General features: G+C 41.8%; 1 protein-coding gene across 17 annotated transcripts in view; it reads right to left on the reverse strand.

The window, feature by feature from the left end:
• The window catches only part of ADGRL3 (adhesion G protein-coupled receptor L3), a 250,473-nt gene that overhangs the window by 62,302 nt on the left and 168,847 nt on the right, over positions 1-19,324 (reverse strand). For 13 of the 17 annotated variants that reach the window (XM_062493019.1, XM_062493033.1, XM_062493028.1 and 10 more), the window contains 5 exons: positions 17,273-17,311; positions 4,737-4,920; positions 3,798-3,920; positions 1,493-1,701; positions 635-811 (listed from right to left, as the gene is read on the reverse strand). In XM_062493019.1, the coding sequence (XP_062349003.1) occupies positions 635-811; positions 1,493-1,701; positions 3,798-3,920; positions 4,737-4,920; positions 17,273-17,311 (732 nt within the window). The remainder of the gene's footprint in view (positions 1-634; positions 812-1,492; positions 1,702-3,797; positions 3,921-4,736; positions 4,921-17,272; positions 17,312-19,324) is intronic. The other 4 variants (XM_062493032.1, XM_062493030.1, XM_062493027.1 and 1 more) reach the window with 1 other exon arrangement.

Below are 19,324 nucleotides of genomic sequence, written 5' to 3' on the forward strand. Positions count from 1 at the left end.
GTCATGTGGAAAGCCAGATTTACACCATGGATATAAATGCAGCAAGGGAACCAGCTGGTCATGTACTGGCCTCAGTACAAGTGGATGCCCAGTCTACAGGATGGTATCAGAAGCTTCCCTCTCATGTGTCACACTCTGACAATATATTTTCCCCCTAGCTGGAAGGAGGAAAACACTGTTGACTCCACACACGCCCCTCACACCAACACATGTGGCAGTGTATCTGCAGCTGCTGCCAGCAGGGCACCCAACCTGCACCCCATGAGGCAGACTGCACACTTCTGTCCCCCCAGCTCACTACTCCCTAGTGGCACAGGGAGGACCTGATGAGAAAGAACCCAGCCAGGAGATGTCCTGCACCAGTCAGAAAAGGATATGGCAACAGCTAAACCTTACCAACCCCAGCTCAGAACTGCCCACGCTATGAGCCTAAGACAGCCTTTGTGTTGGTGTGACTACTTCCTGTTTCACCACAGAGCAGAAGGAAGACTGACACCAGATGGTTTCTACTTTCAGAATTACTGTCACACAGCAACGTCCCTACTCGGCTCCATTAGTGGTAACAAAATGGTGTCACACACTGACCACTTTTCCTGCCCAGTGCATTGGCAGCCTGAGAATCTGCAATGCCTACCTTAACTTCCACATGTGCCATCAGGACTGCAAAATTGGTGAGATGGTTGCAGGAGCACGTGGTGTGTGTCTTGTTAGTTGTCAGCAGGCGACAGCCCTGGGTGGACCAATACCCTGTCATTGTACGCTTCGTGTAGCTCCAGAATGAACAGTTTGGGTTAAAATTTTCTTCTGACTGCTGCAGGGAAGAAATTAATAAATGCAGTAACAACAATAGGCTCTCAGAGATTACTAAATGCTATTGAGGCTCTTTGTAACTCTCACCCTTTAATTTTAGATAAATAATCAGCAGTGGTTTATACATCAAGTATTACTTGCCAATACCAGAGAAAGTTAGATTGTTGCTGCACTCTTTGCTAATGCAAACTTAGTTCTTTGTTCTTGATTAATTTCAGACATTGACTAAATCCAGCTCTTCAAAACCAGACTGCTTCATTTGCATTGCAGAGCAGAGAAATTAATTGCTTTAAGCAATCAACTTTTGCAACAACTGAGCTTGGCTAATAGGAGGACTAGGTATCCTCCTTCACTGTAATTCCACTTTCCTCTAACATCCCCTGCCACCATGATAAAATAATATTATGGTTTATTCTAATTTATTGGTAGTTTTTAATTACAGAATGATGCGTGTCAGCAACCAAGCAATGGACATCAGCTCAAAGGAAACACTTTCTTTACTTCTATTAATGCAATGTAAAAGAGACCTTCTCCATAAATAACACAAAGTGCAAAGGAACAAAAGTATAATTCAAAATCTAATCAGGGATTGCTGGGGGCCTCACAGCAGCCAACTTTTGCATCATTTCATTTCAGAAACAAAAAAAAAAAAAAAAGAGAAGTGGTTTTTGAACTCACATACCTTGATGTGCTTGACAGTAAACACCACAGGATCAGCCAGGTAAACCTTATTGCTGAACTCTTTATTTATTGCTGCCGTGATGACAGGGGAGTTGACAATGACGGAGTGATTGGTTGACATCGCCTCTGTTCCCAACTTCATGCTGGCATTCTCCGTGGAGAGATAGGTGCCCAGGTTGTTGTACAGCACAAAAGCCACCCTGATCTCACCTACAAGAGAGGTAAGAGATTAGACAGGCAGGTCGAATCACTGGGGTGGCTTTTTATTGTTCAGATTGCAAATCTTTTCTCTTAACCAACTTCAAAACTGGTCTGAGAAAATGTGAAAGGACCAACATGTGGCATATGAAAACCCACCTCTTGCCAATTCCAATGAGCACCAAGAAGTGCAACAACCAGTCCTATGATAAGAAGGGCAGAGTTGCTTTTCCAAAAGAAACTTTTATAAGCAAACACATGAGCAGAAGACAGACAGGGAAGGTGGGCTTAGTTTTGGCATCAGTAAATGTAACTAGCTTCAGAAAGAAAGAGGCCAGGTGGTCCGTTTCCCACCTGACATCACTTTATTCTCCTGGATATACCTGGGAAACATGTTTCAAGCTGACATGTTGCACAGATGCAGTATAAAACTGTAATTTAGCCTGGTAACAAATTAAGACTATCTCAGAAAAGTGTAAGGACAAATCTGGGAAAAGAAATCAAAATCTTTTCAACACAAGTCCAATCACACATGAGAGGTAAAACAAAATTTCAGAAATTTTATTTAAAAATACATTTATTCTCTTCATTTGCCAATCAGATAATCAGAAAAACACCAATAGAGAGCCTGCAGAAAACCAAGTCTACCAGCAACTGCTTTTAACTGAAACCATCCAGCTTGCCTTCTGTTTTGCACATTATTTCACAGCCTATAAATAAGTATGGAATGTGATTAGTTCACCTTTATATGTATTAGCTGTGGAGAGGTATGTTATTGTTTCTATATGAATCACCACAGCATCTGAGGAAGGTGAGGCACTGATGACTCCAAAGGTTCCTCCCAACCTAAATCCTTCCATAATACTTTTATTTGTAGCTCTTTGATGACCTCTGGGCATGTGTCAAGCTGGTGCAAATTGATGGAGTTCTGCTTTGAAGAGAATTCCAGTGATACCATGTTTAGAAATACAAAACTTCCTTTTCATTGCTGCCAACAGATAGCAGAGTAAAGTCCTGCTCTGTTGGAGTTTTAAACTGTCTCTAAAATAAATACTTCTCCTCAAATTCTATCTGCAAGCAAGTCAAAAGCAAGACTTTCTTTCTGAACCACCAGACAAAACTTTGTCGAAAACTTTTGGAAATTTTAACACATCTGGTCTGGTTGTAATGTTGCCCTATGACTCCATGTTCTTTATTCTTTACACAGAGGAGGGTGAATGGCACAGATTGCCCAGAGAAGCTGGGGATGCCCTATCTCTGGAAGTGTTCAAGGTTGGATTGGGCTTGAGAAACTTAATTTAGTAGGGAGTGTCCCTGCTCATGGCAAGGGGCTTGGAACCAGATGATCTTAAAGGTATTTTCCAACCCAAGCCAGTAATTCTGTGTTTTGCCTGCAGTGACCAAAGCCTGTATATGAATGTTAGCCCCTGTACACAGATTAAATTTTAAAGGAACTCAGAAATAGGAGCATGTTGGGCCCACCAGTAGAAGCCTGAGTTTGAAGTTGGTTTACAGTGATGATGTAGAGATCAACAAATGTGTCTGCTCAAACTCCTGATCTGGAATTAAATGGCTTGGCAGGATGAAGACCATTCACATATAACATCATCTAAAATTTACGCTGTATCAGGAGGGTCATAAGTTACAGAAAGGCACTAAAGATTTAGACTTATAACAGTTAATCAACTTTTTCTGCCATGTTGGCTCATTAGTAATATTTGCTGCCATTGTTTCTTCCCTCTGCTTTTTCAGATATTTGTACAGTGCCCTGCTGTGAAGCAGTTTACTAAAATGAGCCTCTTATCCCATCTGAAGCCTCCTACTGCAAAACTCAGCAGTTAAAAGCACTTCTCTAGATTCAGCACTGTGCCCCAGAAGCCCCATAATTTAAGGATCCGATGCATTTTTACCATCATAAAATACTTTTGAAGGCTGCAAATCACTTAGCAATATAATACATTCCCAGTCAGCCAACATAGCTCGCAGTCAAGGGCATGAGCAAATGACGCTACCCATTAATTTAAATATTAACATAGCCATTAATACTTTACTTATAATGGTTAAACACCAAACAATGCCTAAGGCATGACCTGAAGTGCCAGACCTACCATTTCGACCATTTTGCTTCAAGGTATTTGCTGACAGCTGAATGGCACTCCCATGGCCCATGCTCTGGGGAAACTTCAGATCTTCCAGATTCCCATCTGTGCTTAGTCTCGCAACTTCCAGCTCTGTGTGCAAAAGAGACAGACACTAAGAAAAAAATCCCTGCTGAAATAATCACCAACATGGTATTTCCAAGCTACAAAATGGTGTTCCAGACCAGCTGAGAGGAGGGGAATCAACTTACAGTGCTGCATGCTAGAATGTGTTTGGGCTCCTGTTTCTTTTTAAATCTTTGCCCTGAAGAAGTTTTAAATTTAATTTTTAAAAAAGTGCAAATAAATTCTACTCTCTGTGGAAGACAAAAGACAACCAGTTCTTGTAAACAAGAACCTCAGGATATTAAGGACAATGGTTAAAATGAAAATCTGAGAATACTAGCTCTTTGCCACTGGCGATTGGTACTTTCTGTAAATGTTATCAGTGCTCAGGATCTGTATTCATAGAAATAGAAAGAAGAGTTGTTCTCATTTTACATATGCGCAGTGGGAGTGCTGGTGCTTTCCATCATGCTTGTTTTTTAATTAAAATCAACAATCAGCTGAATAAAGACACAAATTTGTATGAAATGAAACACAACTGCTTTACGATGAACAATTCCCCTGTGAAGCAGTGCTCTCATTGCTCTAGCCCAGATTATACCCTCAAAGCCGGGAGTAATAAAGGCAGGTCAGGTGCTCACTTTCCATGGGATTTCAAGGGCAGAGAGCTGCCTTATTCCTTTAGGCTCTTTTGGAAAGACTTTGAAGTCCTTCAGACAGAGGCCCAAGACCTATCTAACAAATTGGTCTCCAATTAATCTAGGGAGACCAGGACCAAAGCTGGGCTTTGCAGCCTTTACTCTTCCACTGGCTGCTCCCGCTATGCTGGGATTTGCCCCTTACGGATGTTGTCAGTGTTCTCCCGGACGATGTCTGTCTTCAGCAGGTTGTCAGCCAGCACGAAGGCACTGTCCTCCACCGTGTCCAGCAGCTTGGTGGCTGCACGCTGCTGCTCGCTGGCATTCAGGTCCCTCCAGGCGTTCAGAGCCTGAGGCTGCAGCAGGTTGTTCACTGTCTCCACCATGGCCTGCAAGGCAGAGGGATGGAGTGAGGAAAAGCTCCAACAAACCTAAAGCACCAGAGACCTCTGTCATATGATTAGTCCCCTCCTCCACACGCAACAGTTTACAGGGGGACGACAGCATCTCCTTCCTCCACCCATTGGGGCAGCCCACAATGGAGCAGGACAATTTTTATACCACCAGATGGGACAGGGAGGAGATACTGATTTTATTATAAATGCAACTGGGGAACGGCGCTTTTCTGCTTCCATAATCACCAGCTCTGGGCTTGGAAGAAGAAGGAATGAGGGCAGGTGGGGAAGGAGAGGTAGGAGGAAGATGACAGTTAAGGAAACATGCAGGGAAAACCCATCTGCAACACCAGAACTCAAAAGTAGGGCTGGGGCACTCAAGGAAGGTATTTAGTATCTGCAAAGGCTATGCTCCCTAAAACATTTCCCACCACATAACCTCTGGCAGGCAGCCATGAAGACGCAGAGATAGCTGAATTACACCATTTCATCCAGAGCAGCAGCAGGTGCCCATCGAGATTTAGATAAGACACTACATTTCAAATCACTGCATTCAGGACGGAGTTAGCCCTGCAGAAATTGCTTCAGCCCCCTCCTACAGTGCACCTTCTGCACTGGGCTGCCACACACAAAGAGCTCTCCCATGGATAACTTCCCACAGGTTAATCTGGATGCGCACATAGGATCACACAAAACTGTACTGGTCTCATGAACTGCAAAATTACTGCAGTAGAATTTACCCAAACTGAAGGCTTTTCCCAGCCTAAACCCTCCACTTCATTACTAGCCACAGCTGACTCAAACACTTTTCAGCTAACATTTTTAAATGAGACCAGCTGTACCAGTTGATAGAACTGACTGTGCTGAGGAATAGGATAAAAAATAAGCTACTTTGATCATGCTTTCTTCAACTAGTTAGGGTCTAGTCACCAGGCAGGTCTACCCCACAGAGACACACACCTCCACTGCCAGCTATATGCTGACTGCAGAAACCAACCTGCCCTTCAAGATGGAATTGCTGTTTGTAATAATTTTCTGTATGCTGAGCACATATTTACTCCTGAAACCATTGCTAAAGCCATGGGTGGAAAGAAGCTGTGGCATAGCCCACTCTCCAGCAGAGCCTTCAGGAGGAGTGTTCCAATGGCAAAGTGTGGCACAGAGCATCCTGACTCACTCACCAGTCATGGTCAGGTGCAAATGAGCAGTAAGAGATATGATCACATCAAACTAGAATTTATTGGTACATCCACATGACCTTAACAAGCATTTCAATTACAGCAAGGTTGGAGGAGAAGCAAAGACAGCTAGAACTGCCAGTGCTAGTGCTTTTAATCCCAGCGAAGACACCTTCCTTGAGTTTGGAAGGTTTCTCACACCACCAGGTTTCCTGTTGGGAGACTGCACCATAATTGGGCTGCTCTGACAGCACAAAGCTCCTACTCTCACAGTTACATTTATTCATGGTCAATTAACTCATTTGTTCCTACGCCAAACCTCCTATCCCATAAGCAGAATGACTCACTCATTTGGTTTTAAGTGGAACTTGATAACCATGAAGCAATTTTTTAAACTGATTCTTAAACTTATTTTCCTGAAGAGTCTAAAGCTTATCTTAACACATTTGATATGTACATACAACAAAATGGTTGAAATTAGTAGTTTAGAAGAAACTGGAAAATCCATAGCATTTAAATCTGGCATTTTTTCTGTGTTTTAGAATTTGGAGGCCTGATCTCTGCAGCTCTTAATAAAATTCTGTAGTATAATTCAGTAGCTTATCTCTTCATAGGCAAAAAAATAGGTGGTATTCTTTTCCAGTGACAAAAAAGATTGATTGTTTTGTGGTGCAGCTTCTACACAACATGGTCTTTTCTTGTAAAGACCTTTTATGTCTAGAAAGCAGAAAAATGAGGATTTTTCTCCCCTTTCAATGTTATCACACAATTTGCCTTACCTCCATTTAACTCAGCTCCTGGTGTCTTAAATTCTCTGCTAAACAACATCCTGCATACTTTTATCAATATCTGAATGGTGGAAAATGTCTTTGCAGCAGATCCAGCTCCTGGCTCTGGACAGAAAGGTAATGTCTATTCATCAGAACATGAAACAGATGCTGAAATATTTGTATTACACTGAAACATCTGCTACAAAGACTTTCCCCCAGAAAAAGTATTTTATCTAATGCATTCATTCTTTTGTGTGAAATATGCACAAATGTGTGTGTGCCAGTTTGAGAGAGAACACCAGTTATGCCTAATGCACTGCTTCCTGCACCATGTGCACTCCCCACCCAATGCTGAGCATCCATCCTCTTGAAGTGACTAACCTGAAACCAGCCACTTCACATCACTTTGGGTTTGGGGTCAAACACAAAAGCTCTGGGAAGATTTCCAAGGACTTTGGGTCACGTCCTTATCATGTATCTGAACAAAGCTGGTAGACTGTCTTTGTTGGCATTACATCCGAGATTAATTTAGTCCCCTGCTTTTCCCAGAGGGTCATTCCCCTCACCTGTCTCAGTGCATTAATCAAGTGTTCCCCACATTATATTTCTGAGTGCAGCACTTCATTATGGCCGAGTGCTGTGGGCTGAAGCCAAGGAGATGAGGTGCTAATGAAATGTTTGCATTTTGGACAGGAGCTGAGGTAGGTGTTTAAATGAAACAAAACAGCTGTTATAGCAACAGTGCCTAGTGAGACAGAGATGCCAACTGGGGAAAGTTGGGCAAGGGAATTGGGAGCTGTGGGAAAGCAGGCACACATAACAAGGATAGGCCTCTGTCTTTATATTTAAGCAGAGCCTTTGTGATTTACGGGGCTTTGGCACCTGGTCCAATGACTTTGTGGTCTGATGAAGCTCCAGCATAGAAGAAACAGCTGTGCCAAACCTCCAGGGAAGTCTCTCAGTGACCAGCTGGAGGAGGGTTAGCCCTGAGAGAGAACCTTCAAAATGCAGAAGGCATGGGACAGGTGTGCTTGGGAGCTGATGGACTGGTAGGCTTCACCTGAGATCCCGGGGATCCTGATAAGGGTCAGGACTTGCAAAGGGAAATAGGAAAGTTTTGATGTAGTTTCATCCCATCCCATTCCACTTCTACCTTTAACATGCAGCCAAGTAGGGAGCCCAGATACTCTCTAGTTTCTCTCCCCACTTAAAGTAGAAGAAACTACCCCAAGGATTATTCCCATTTTGCCCAAAATCACATGAGATTATCCATAGAGATATCACCTATCCATAAAGAACTGAACATCTATTAAATAATGACCTCGCTTGAAGACCCTGTCCTTGCTTCCCAAGCTAAATAACTACCTCTCCTGGGACTACCTTCCAAATGCAGCTCAGCTGAGCTTCTTGCAAAATAAAACTGCCGGGCTTGGAGCCCAAACATACCTCAAAACCATGCACAGCATGGCACCAAAACAATGCTGTGGTTGCTTAGACCTAACGACTGGACAGCACAAGCACACAGATGCACCAGGAGAAGGACAAAAGTAACTCAAATTAGATGAAGAGAAAGGTTTCATAAAGCACAGCTTGCTTGTTTGTAGGCTAAGATCAAATGAGGGAGGAAGAACGTGGCAGAAGGAAGGCAAGAAGGCAGACTGTGCTGAGATGCACAGCTTCATGCTCTCTGTGATGTCAGGGTATCTGTACTTGCAAAGCCAAACCCTCTAATTACCAGCCTGTAAACAGCAACCATCCTGGGTCACAGAATATTAGACACAGTGGACCTTTAATGTCCCCAGCAGTGACTACAATTGGACATTAAGAGAAGAGCAAGACCCTGCTGAGCACAAAAGACAAATCCTATGATGGTGGTGCCTTTCATTATGTAGTTATATGGAACCACAGACTGTATGTTCAATGCAAATAAATGTTAATAAACTGCAGAGGGAGATTTTACCCAAATAAGGGTATGTGCTCACGGCTTCTTAGTTCTATCCTGAGGTTACAAAAAAGAAACAAAATGCAAACCTTCCTTCTTAGACACTTACAAATTGGTATTAAAAGATGCACTGTAAAAAGGAAACTAATTAGAAGCCTTACAGTAATTATGCATTACTAAAAGGCCAGTTGTACATATCCCATTGATTTCCTTTGTGACAGCTGCTACATTTCATTAAGCTGAATTTTGTTTGTTCATTCTCCCCCTCTAGAAATGTCTGATGAGAATACCTGGCTATGTGGCACACAGTTTAAACCTAGGAGGTTTGAACTCTGTATATATCCAGCGATACCGTATCTATTTATTTTTCTCCCACTGTATCAACATCCAATACACCACTCTTTGATAAAAACAGATTTTGCAATGTAAAATCTCTCTTTAACTGGGACTTAACACTGAAAATCACTAGGAGATGTTAGAGGTACTCAGCTCATTGCCAAATCTGGCACCAGACTGCAATGTGCAACGGTGCTTGAGTACAGCAACCCTAACCTTAGAAAACCAGCAGCTCTCCTAGAGTTAGAACCTCTTTAAACCCTTATTGTTTGTTTTGGCCTCTTGCTGAGCAACTGATGGAAGATCAAAAATCTCAACAAACCTACAACTGGAGAAAATAATGCTTTATGGCAAGTGAATACCAGCTGGTCCTACAGGGAATATTGGTTGAATCCTTCTGTTGAGTTATCTTCAAATATGCAGTTTGTCCTTCCTTACAAAGGAAGATCTCCTTAGGAAGAAACTGAACACACAGTACACTTTATTTAGCATGAAACTTCTATCAAGGACCTACCTCATAATAGCAGCTTTGGGAGAATGAGGAGAGTGGCACAGGGCAATAAAGCACCACTTTTGCAATGGCATCTCTAATTAAAACATCAGAATTTTATAACTTCTAAAGCCCTGTCTCATACTGCTAACACTTCCTTGATCTCACAGGAAATCTCATGCAGTGCACTTTCAAAAATTAGTATATAAGGAGCTATAGCCATGAGGCTTTTCATAGCTAGGCCAAAATCATGGCTGGTGCATGAAGCAAGCAGTGCTTTGGTACCCCTGTGCCAGAGGTGTTTGCCAGCACAGACTCATCCTTAGAGATTTGCTCACCCTTCCTGAGAACAGCAGTGCTCAACCTGCAGAGTGCAACCATGCAGGCACAGCCTCAGGCTGTTCTTATGGCCTGAGCTTCTGGTCCTCCCTGAGGTCTGCCCACACTGCTCCCAAACAAATGCCTTGTCTTTATTGGAAAAATACAAACACGTAACTAGCCCACTTTTTATAACAGCTTGAGGTTTTATGGCAAATCAGAAGAGGAAAAAAAGCACAAAACCCTTTCAGCTCCACACTTCACAGTGCAAGTGGAAAACCCATCAGAGAGCAGATGCACTGAAATGTTGATACAGTACAATGACCACAATGTAATGCTCTTTTTTCCCTTTTTCCACCTGGAAAGCAGTGGTACTTGGAAAAAGCTTACATGTATCCTTGCTCAAGAATGGCTGGTTTTGGTCTGTGTTCATATTAAACACCTAGTGCTAAAACAAAACCCGTTCCTCAAGCTATCAATATTTGCAAGCCTCCAAACTAATTAAGTTAAAGGCACAATCAATGCCATTGATGACAAGTTGTGCTGGAAGTTGCTTGATTCTTGCCTCTGGCCAGAAAAAGCACCAGTGCAAGAGAAACTCCCATTAACTCTGAATGTACCTGTGACAGTAGGAGGAGAGGACCACTATGAACGTATGGAAGTAGGAACACAAATACTTCTGGAAAGGTTACTGCATTGAAAGAGACCAGCTCAGGAAATGATATGTCTTTTTAAAGTGGCAAATGAACAGCACCTCAATCCCACTACACAGGGGTCATCAATCAAATGATTACACTCATCTGCTGTGTGGGACTTCTGGAAAAAAGAGATGCATGTGTCATTCTTCAGCTTCCTAAACAAGGAAAATGTCATTTGACTACATGATGGCACTAAATTCTACTTCTTAGCTGAAAAGTGCCTTCAAATCTGTCTGACAAGGCACTTCACTCTTGGATGATTTTTTTTCCTTGCCATTTATTCTTTTAATTCAACATCAAAATCTGTCTCTGGCCAAAGCATCAGTAAGCACAATGGAGAGAATTTCTTACAGGGAAGCTCAGTCATTGTCGAATTTTTTTTTTTTAAAAAAGCAACATGGTCATCACAAGACTGTTGTAGCATTCAATGGAATGGACAAACATATTTAGACTGAAAGGAGCTCAGCCACAGTGAGTGCTTGAAAATAAGTAAATAGTTCAAATATCTACTGCTAATATTTGTCTCTGCCTTCACAAGTAAGCCAGAAGCACTATCTTACATCTGGTACCAGAATGGTGATTGGTAAGAGATGGTATCAGTTTTGGTGAACTGAGACAAAGCCTACTACTCATGGCAAAGGCAAGAAGAGTACTTCTCATGACCAAGCATAGGAATTCCTAAAATTGCTCCAAAGATTGAGAGGAAAGGCTCCCAAGAGAGAGTGTACAACCCTCTCTCTTCAACTATACAGCAGATGTTTATGCTGTGGCTACAGGAACTGTACTGACTCAGAAATGGCCTGAATTCCAGCAGTGCTGAGAACTCGCTGTAGTGAGAAGAAAGGCACTGACCTTTATTAAAATTAGCTATCTACAAAATGCTTAACTATGGAGTTAATGGTCTTTTACTAGGTATGCAAGGTTCGCAATCTTGGCCTTGATCTACCAATAATCTCCTAATGGGAGCATGCAAAAATTAATAGGCGATATGAGGAACAGAACAAGGTTACAAATTACAGGTTATGGTTTTGCTTTACTTACTATACGAGGAAGAATATTTTAAGGTCAGAAGACATCCGCAGGACTGAAATAAAAGGAATTGATTGGGAAGAAGGAAAGAACATACGATCTATTTCATCTAATGAGATCTTCCCCGCAGAATAAGCTGAGAGCTGCATTTATGAATCATCTGTATTTGCTGCCCTACTGTTTGGGATTTGAAACCATACAAGCAACTGCTACAGTAATTACACTGGGGAAGTGAGCAAGGCTGTAGCAAGACAGGAAAATGGGCCACACATCAGCAATGCCTCTCTGACAGAATATCCACAGCCTCCAAGGAAACTCCTGGGGAGTCTGTGAGACTCATCCTTTACTCCAGCAGCTCAAATCAAAGGGACATCTCCCGCTGTCCCCATGACAATTTATATTCAGACTTTTTACCAGTGACACCAGATACCAGGACTGACTCAGACTCAAGCAGAGAGTAAGCACAGAGCAACACAGAAACTACTAAATATTTTTTTCTCAGTTTTGCCACATGAGAACCTAATCATAGGCATAGCTGAGTTGTAGGTGGATGAACATGGGGTCACCTTCCTTTTTAACATTTATGCAATGGATTTTGGAGACTGGTCACAAACCTAAGGCTGCTGCTTTGATCCTCCTCTCCCCTAACAACAGGTTCACTGCAGCAGAAACATGCAGGGTAAGGATTTCTAGCTTCAATCTTGCTGACACAAATCAAGTGCAGGTTTCTCAAGCTGTGAAGTATATTAAGTTCATTGAGTTTTAACAAAGGACTACCAAACCACAGAACCTCACTGCAAGTCACACTTCTTTCAGATGTCCTTTTAATTATATTAAATGAAAGTTTTAGGCACTTTGATGCTGATGGGCAAACATCTTGATCTCTTGAAAAAGCAGCTAAAAGTACTCCCTGTAGCTATAGTTAATATACAACATTGTATGCTCACTGCTAGCCAGTTTATTCCAGCCACTTTAACAATGATACCTCTCCTGACAGGCTGTGCAGAATAGCATCAGGAGTCAAGCAATGCACAAATAATCAGAGAACTCTCAGAGTTGTTTGACATACATTGCAGAGCTCTTTGTCATACAGCCAATTAAGCCACCAAACAAGGAACTTGAAAACCTTCATTAATTTGCCTCTTTTTTTGTATAAATGGAGGTTAGAGTCTTTCTTGTCACAGGGACAACAAGGACACAAGCAAACACAGCATAATTCAATTTGTGCTCCCTCTCAGAGCCGCAAGTTTCTTCCGTTTAGTCTTTGTGGAAGTTGGGACCAATCATGCAAGCAAGAGAGAAGTAGGACAAACAGAATTAATCCACTTTAAATAGTACTGGCTAAGTCCCACATGCACCTTTTATCTGATGAGAACTACTAGGTTAGCAAAGGAAGAAAAAAAAAAATTCTGCTCAGGTCTAAACTTAATGCCTTGAATTCTCTAAGGAAAGCCTTTCGTTTTTTGCTTAGTGCAGCAATTCAAACAGCCCATGTTTCAAACAAGTGTTCAGAAAACTTCCAGGAGAATCAGAAGGACAACTCTGCAACCACTTGCCACTGTCTGCTACCAGGAGCCTGCCATCATTTATCTCAGCACTGGTTTCATGCATGGCTCTGATGACACCTGCACCCAGAAGCTCTTGTAATTACCAAGGAGCAGGTGGCACCTCCATAATCTTTGTCATTTGCTATCCAGACCAGTGCAGAATTACAAAACCGGGCAAACTGACTTACAGGGCAGCTCAGAGGATGCAGGAACCAAGAGCAGCAAACTCCATTAGATGAGTAAGATGCTGCAAAAGCAACCCTCTGCTGCCTCCTTCCACCCTTTCCCCAAAGCTGCCATTCACACTATCTGTTGGATACACCAGTCTCTGGCTTTAAAACCACTCATATTCACTTTATAAAATAAACTAAAAGAATGGGAAATGGGAACCCTGTTAAGTTTTTGTCTTCCAAGATCCTCATCCCAACACAGCCTGCAATTTCACATGGGAAGAGGCTTCTGGTTTGGCACTGCAGGAAAATTCATTGGCCTCCTGATGCCCCAGAGCTGCAGTCCACAAATCCAAGTGAAGCAAGCAGGTGAGCTCAGACTTTGCAATCAGATGCATGTACATCATAAAAAGACTGCAGGCATGGGTGTGGTATGAACCTTTAATAAAACCTGTGTTTCCAGCTACTAAATCAGCAAAATTCTCTAATTTTTTTCCCATGTTTAAGTTTTCTGTTTTAATACAGCCTCAGTTACTACATTATGTGAGTACTTAGCCTCTTTTTTTTTTTCCTTTACTACCCCACCTCTGTTTCTGGAGGACAGGAGAATTGCATCCATGGTATTTTAAGCTGGGGAGCTGAGGCACATCGAGCACATGACACTTTGCTAAGGAGCATGGAAGAAATCTGTGGCACTAAACCAAGTTTCACAATCCCCAAAAGGCAAATGATTTGTGTTTTCTACAACTCCAGTGCTTCAGTTTAAGGACAACAACTTTTGGAAAATCAACAAACATAAATTCTGAACAAAATAAAGAAAATTCATACCAGCTTACATCACAGACCAGCCAACAAACCAAGCTATGCTAATCAAATGCGTCACCCATTGTGACTCATTCTCCCATATGATGACTTTTCCATCCCTTTCCCAAGACAGAGAGCAAGAACTTCAGAAAGGCAGGCACAGGAGATGTAGATCTCTGCTCTCTAAAAGGCCACCCTCTTTGCTGACAGAGCATCTTGCTGAGGCCACTCTGCCACCTTTATATACACCTTGGTCAGCTCAGTCTCAGCTGACTATTAATTAGTCTCACAAATTAAAACCCACTTAGCAGTTTCTTAATTATCACCATGACTGAAAAATCTTCCAGCAACTGTCCAGTCACTATATTAATATGTATTCATCATGCCACCTGCCGGGGTGGTTCTTGCTGGATTTTCGAGACAAAAAAAGATCATTTACCACATCTGAAACCAAAGAAGCAGCATTTGTAACCTCTATCTCGAGTAAATAAAATCTCTGAGCTTCTAACTCAACAAATACTGTGAAAGTGAACAAATTAAATCCATGTTGGTTTTAAAGGTACCTAAAGAGATGAGGTGATAATCTGATAATACATCCTCAGTTTTATGTTTGAATATCTTGAAAAATTTCTCCATTCACTTTGTATATTTATTCATAGTAATTTATTTTGGGCTTAAGAGGACTTTATACACCAATCACTACAGGAGTTCTGTCATGGCTACTTAAATTGGTTAGCCCAAAGGAAACAGTGAGACTGATTTTAGCAATCGTTATCTTCTCAGGTCACCCTCCTCCTTCCAAAAAAATACATCTTTCCTCAGCACTTTTGATAGTGCCCTTTTCTAGCACCTTTGATATTCACAATTCCTGGACATCTCTCGCACAAACTTCAAACTGCACCTTCCTTTGTCTAGGGAGCACAGAATTGAAGGTACACTTCCAGACCTCTGAGCCAAATTCAGCCAGAGATGCTCTTCACAATAATGGGATCAGCATGAGGAGATAATGTCAGTAAAGTTGAACACAGTTTCTCTGCCATTAACACCATATCTGCCAGTGACTTCCCATGTTCCACTGACTTTACAAAGCCTAAGGTGTCACCGCTTAAGATGTTGAAAAATCTCTGCTAAATTCCCTGGCCAGCCCAGACATTTCACCTCCTGTTAAAGGATGAGTAGCCTGTAACAGGAGTATCTGCAGTCACATCTAGTAGCTATTACAGACAACCTCTCCCTCACTAGATTTTTTGATGACTTTAGCCACGCAATTTTCCAAATGGAAGCATACTGTATGAAAATAAGTCGACATACATTACTTTACCTCCATATAGTACAAAGCAGAGCTGGAAAGGTTCAATTAAGTAATCTAATTCATTCTTCAAGCCCTCTTTTACAGGACTGTCCTCTTCAATATATGTACCAGATTTGTCCATATCCATACTTAACAGCTCAAGCAATGAGCTTTCATGAGTTTTCATCTACTGAAGAAGCAGGTGTATGATTAATCTTTTAAACATGCAAGCAACCTTTCCAAGTGAAAGGAAAGGAGTCCTTGAAATTAAGGGTAAGCTGAAATTTTTTGCAGAGTACTCAGGCTTCATTCTACCAAGGCCAAGCTTTCTATAGGGCATATTAAACTCACCAATTCAAACTACTGTTTGAAAAGACAGAAGAGCAGGAGCGTGCATTGACTCTGTGGAGAATGCCTGTGCAGCCAGTGGAAAGGATAGCTATGGATCAGGCAGCACCCAATGTCCCCAACAGGATTCTGCAGCCCAGAGTCAAAGCAGGTTCACCACATTTCCAGTGGTAGCAGTACACAAGGTACCCATCTTGGGAGTGAGCACTGCACTGCAAACTTCCCTAAAGTCCTTCAGATGCCTGCCAGTTGCTTTCTCTGGGACCCCAGAGAAGGAATAACTCATCTTTATCCATTAATGTATATGGAAGGGAAAAGGTGACTTTCTCTAGTGACATTTTCCAAAGGGAAGACAGCCTATCAGCACAGGGGGGTACTGTTTTATTTCTAATGCTCTAGAAATCCAGACCATCTGATCCCATTTACTAAATGAAATATGTGCTCACAAAATAAAGTCAGTATTGACTGTAGGAAGTGGAATTTTGCAGGAAAATGCAGGTACACACAGCCCCCTCCAGAAATATAGAGTTCATTTATGTGTGTTACACATACACATATACATAATGATCAACCACCCATAAGGACAGCACTAACATTCGCAAGCACAAGACAGAGATTAGAAGGTAAAACATTCACATTTCTTAAAGCAGCATTAACTCACCTACAGTATACAAACAAGTTTATATAAATAAAACACTGGAGCAAATGCTATAAGGCAAGGTGACAGGATTAATAAAATAACCTGAGGTCTCACTCCTGAAAAGCCCGCAAGTGTGATCCTTCCAGGATGCTGGGGCTTGACTTTGCTCACATCAAACATCATGTAAGCCTATGAAAGTCAGGCCAGACCCAGGCGAACTTCTTGGGATGTTATATTCATTACCCTATGCATTGTTTGCAGCACTCTCTTCAACATCTCTCCGTGAGAGACTGCATTTCATTACAATCCTACCTCCTCCCTCATGCTGAGTGTTGCCATTTTGAATTGTTTCTAAATTTAAAAGTGTAAAACGGGAAGAAGGAAAACTAAGTAAATGCAGGTGGTAGCAACATGAGTATGCATCATGCTGTAAGCAAAATCCAGTTGTTCTGGAAAGAGCTCTGTGAGCAGCAGTTTTGCATTTTTTACTTGCACATCTCCATACTGTCCTTCTCATTCAGATGGCCAGATGAATCTTGTCAGATCTCTCTTGTGTTTATTTCCACTTTATGGTTCAGAGATTTTGTCCCAAATTTTTGTCAAGTCTGAGAGAAATCGGGCAGGTCGGTGAGGTAAAAAAAAAATAACATTATTATCCTGTAACCTTAACCTTAGAACTTGCTGCCACACAGGTGGTAATAATCAGATTATTCACAGAGACAAGACCCACTTCACAGTCATTCAGTCAAACAACTGGACACACATACTAAAAACACAAGAAATACCTGGACATAGGCCCTGCAAGAGCGCTCCCTTTTCTGAAGCTGAGTCCATAAAGAGAGCAGATTAAAGACGGAATAGAAAAAACAAGTTAGTGACAGAACAAAGGAAAAAATGAAGAAAATGCCTCTGAAAAAACCCTCATTTCTCTCTTAAACAGCTCTTGAAAAATCAACCAAACTAAAGGAGTAACTGTGAGTTAGGCAGCCGTGGAAAACTAGAAGGACTGGTTCCAGAAATGTGGGTTAGTCCTTTTTCAGTGAAGTAAAGCACAGACTGGCAACTTTGCAAGAGCAGCTGTTAGATGGTAGAAGACACTGAAGTCTAATAGAGATACTCAAGAGATGATGTTTTTCTTACAGCTTGGAGATCCCACATGACATTTCCATGTCAAACAAGGCTGAAAAGGATGAGGGTGATGGTTATTTGCATAAGAGGAGCGTGGGCTCTGCAGTCAAGACAGTGCTGATGCCACAGTGAAATATAACCAAGCTTCAGATGAGCAGGACCAACCCCAGGGAGCAAGACTCATGCAGGACTGCATCCTGATACAGCCTGGACCTGTATGGACCCATCCCAATATCCCTGGGGCTTGGCAGGCAGTCTGCAGCAGCGAGCTGGAATTGGGGAGCTCTGCATCTCTGCAATGAAAGCTCACAAAACCAGGCTGCTCAGAGCCACTGGCTTGGCTGGGTTTGGTTTTGCTGATGTGCTTGGTTGGAAATTGCACATCAACAAAGATTCAGGGCAAGTTGTTCTCTCAACACACAGCAGTGCAATCCCATTAGTACAGCTGAGAGCCAAATTTGTCCTCGAGAGTTTTGAGGCTCTGAAATAAGCAAAATACACCCAGGTATCATGCAATGCCTAATTTTAATTTCTAATTCATCAATTTGTTATAGTAGAAATCTTCCTCTGGGTAAATCTGGCCAGTACGAAGACTTTACAGAAACAAATGGAGATCAAAGAAAGCCTTGCTGAAAATTACAGAGCTATCCACTTGGGGGTTCTTCCCAGTCTGAAATGGAACAATTATCACCTTAATTAAGCCTGATCCAGTGGAAAGCATAAAGCTTTTAGTGACAGAAAAGTGGTTCCTGAAAGATGATGGCTTTTAAAAATTCTGATTATGCCAGTTTATTTCAATTCACTGTACATCAGCTTGTAAAAAAACCCCACCAATACAAAACGGCACAGGTGATTACTTCTGGATCCCTAGCACATTTCCTTTAATGATTAAAAGAATATTTAATGGCTAGTGCTTACTTTATTTCTCCTTTCTGACTAAACAGCACTAAACAAAACTCTTTGCAAATTACTTTTTTCCTTTTTTGTTTTTTTTTTAAATACTCTTGATCGGTGAAGGGGAAAATGGAGCAGTAACTCTGCTGCCTTTTGTTTGCCCAATACTACTTCCAAGTTGAATTCATGCATTCTTAAATGAACACAGAGTAGTTGCTCTTCTAAAGAATTAAGTGGGGAATGAGAGCAAGTAAATTACTGAGCCTGTCATTTGGATCACTGACTCGCATCGCTGTTTTGCAGGACTTCATGTGGTCCAGAATTTTAATGTGGAATGCAATTGATTTGTATGAGTTGTGTGTGCAAAGCTGATGGCAGGGGGAAGAAACCTGCAGTGGGGGATCCCAGGAGTGACAGCTGAGTTGAGGATCTCTGCATTGTCCAGTCTTCCCTTCCCCTCAGTAACTCATTCCTGCCCCCATGATACAACCCCATTTCACGTAATTGAAACAAATATCATGTGGTGAGGTTAAAAAAAAGATGAAAAATATGTGCTTGCAAAGCTGAATTGACAAAATGTTGGGTGTGGCTGGGGCACATCCAGAAGAGCAAGCAGATTACAACCATGAAACCCGTTAGTAGGTGACATTGATTGCTGGCTTTACCTAATATTGTCAGACATCACCATCATGGAAACAAAGAACCATGGTATGATTATAACAAATAATGTTATGCTGATGTAACAGTTAATACTCTTATTACCTAAACTGTTATAAAATGGCTGGAAGCAGCACTAATTAAAAGCATCAGGATAA

This window comes from Cinclus cinclus, chromosome 5 (assembly GCF_963662255.1).
Source record: "Cinclus cinclus chromosome 5, bCinCin1.1, whole genome shotgun sequence".
Classification (NCBI taxonomy): domain Eukaryota; kingdom Metazoa; phylum Chordata; class Aves; order Passeriformes; family Cinclidae; genus Cinclus; species Cinclus cinclus.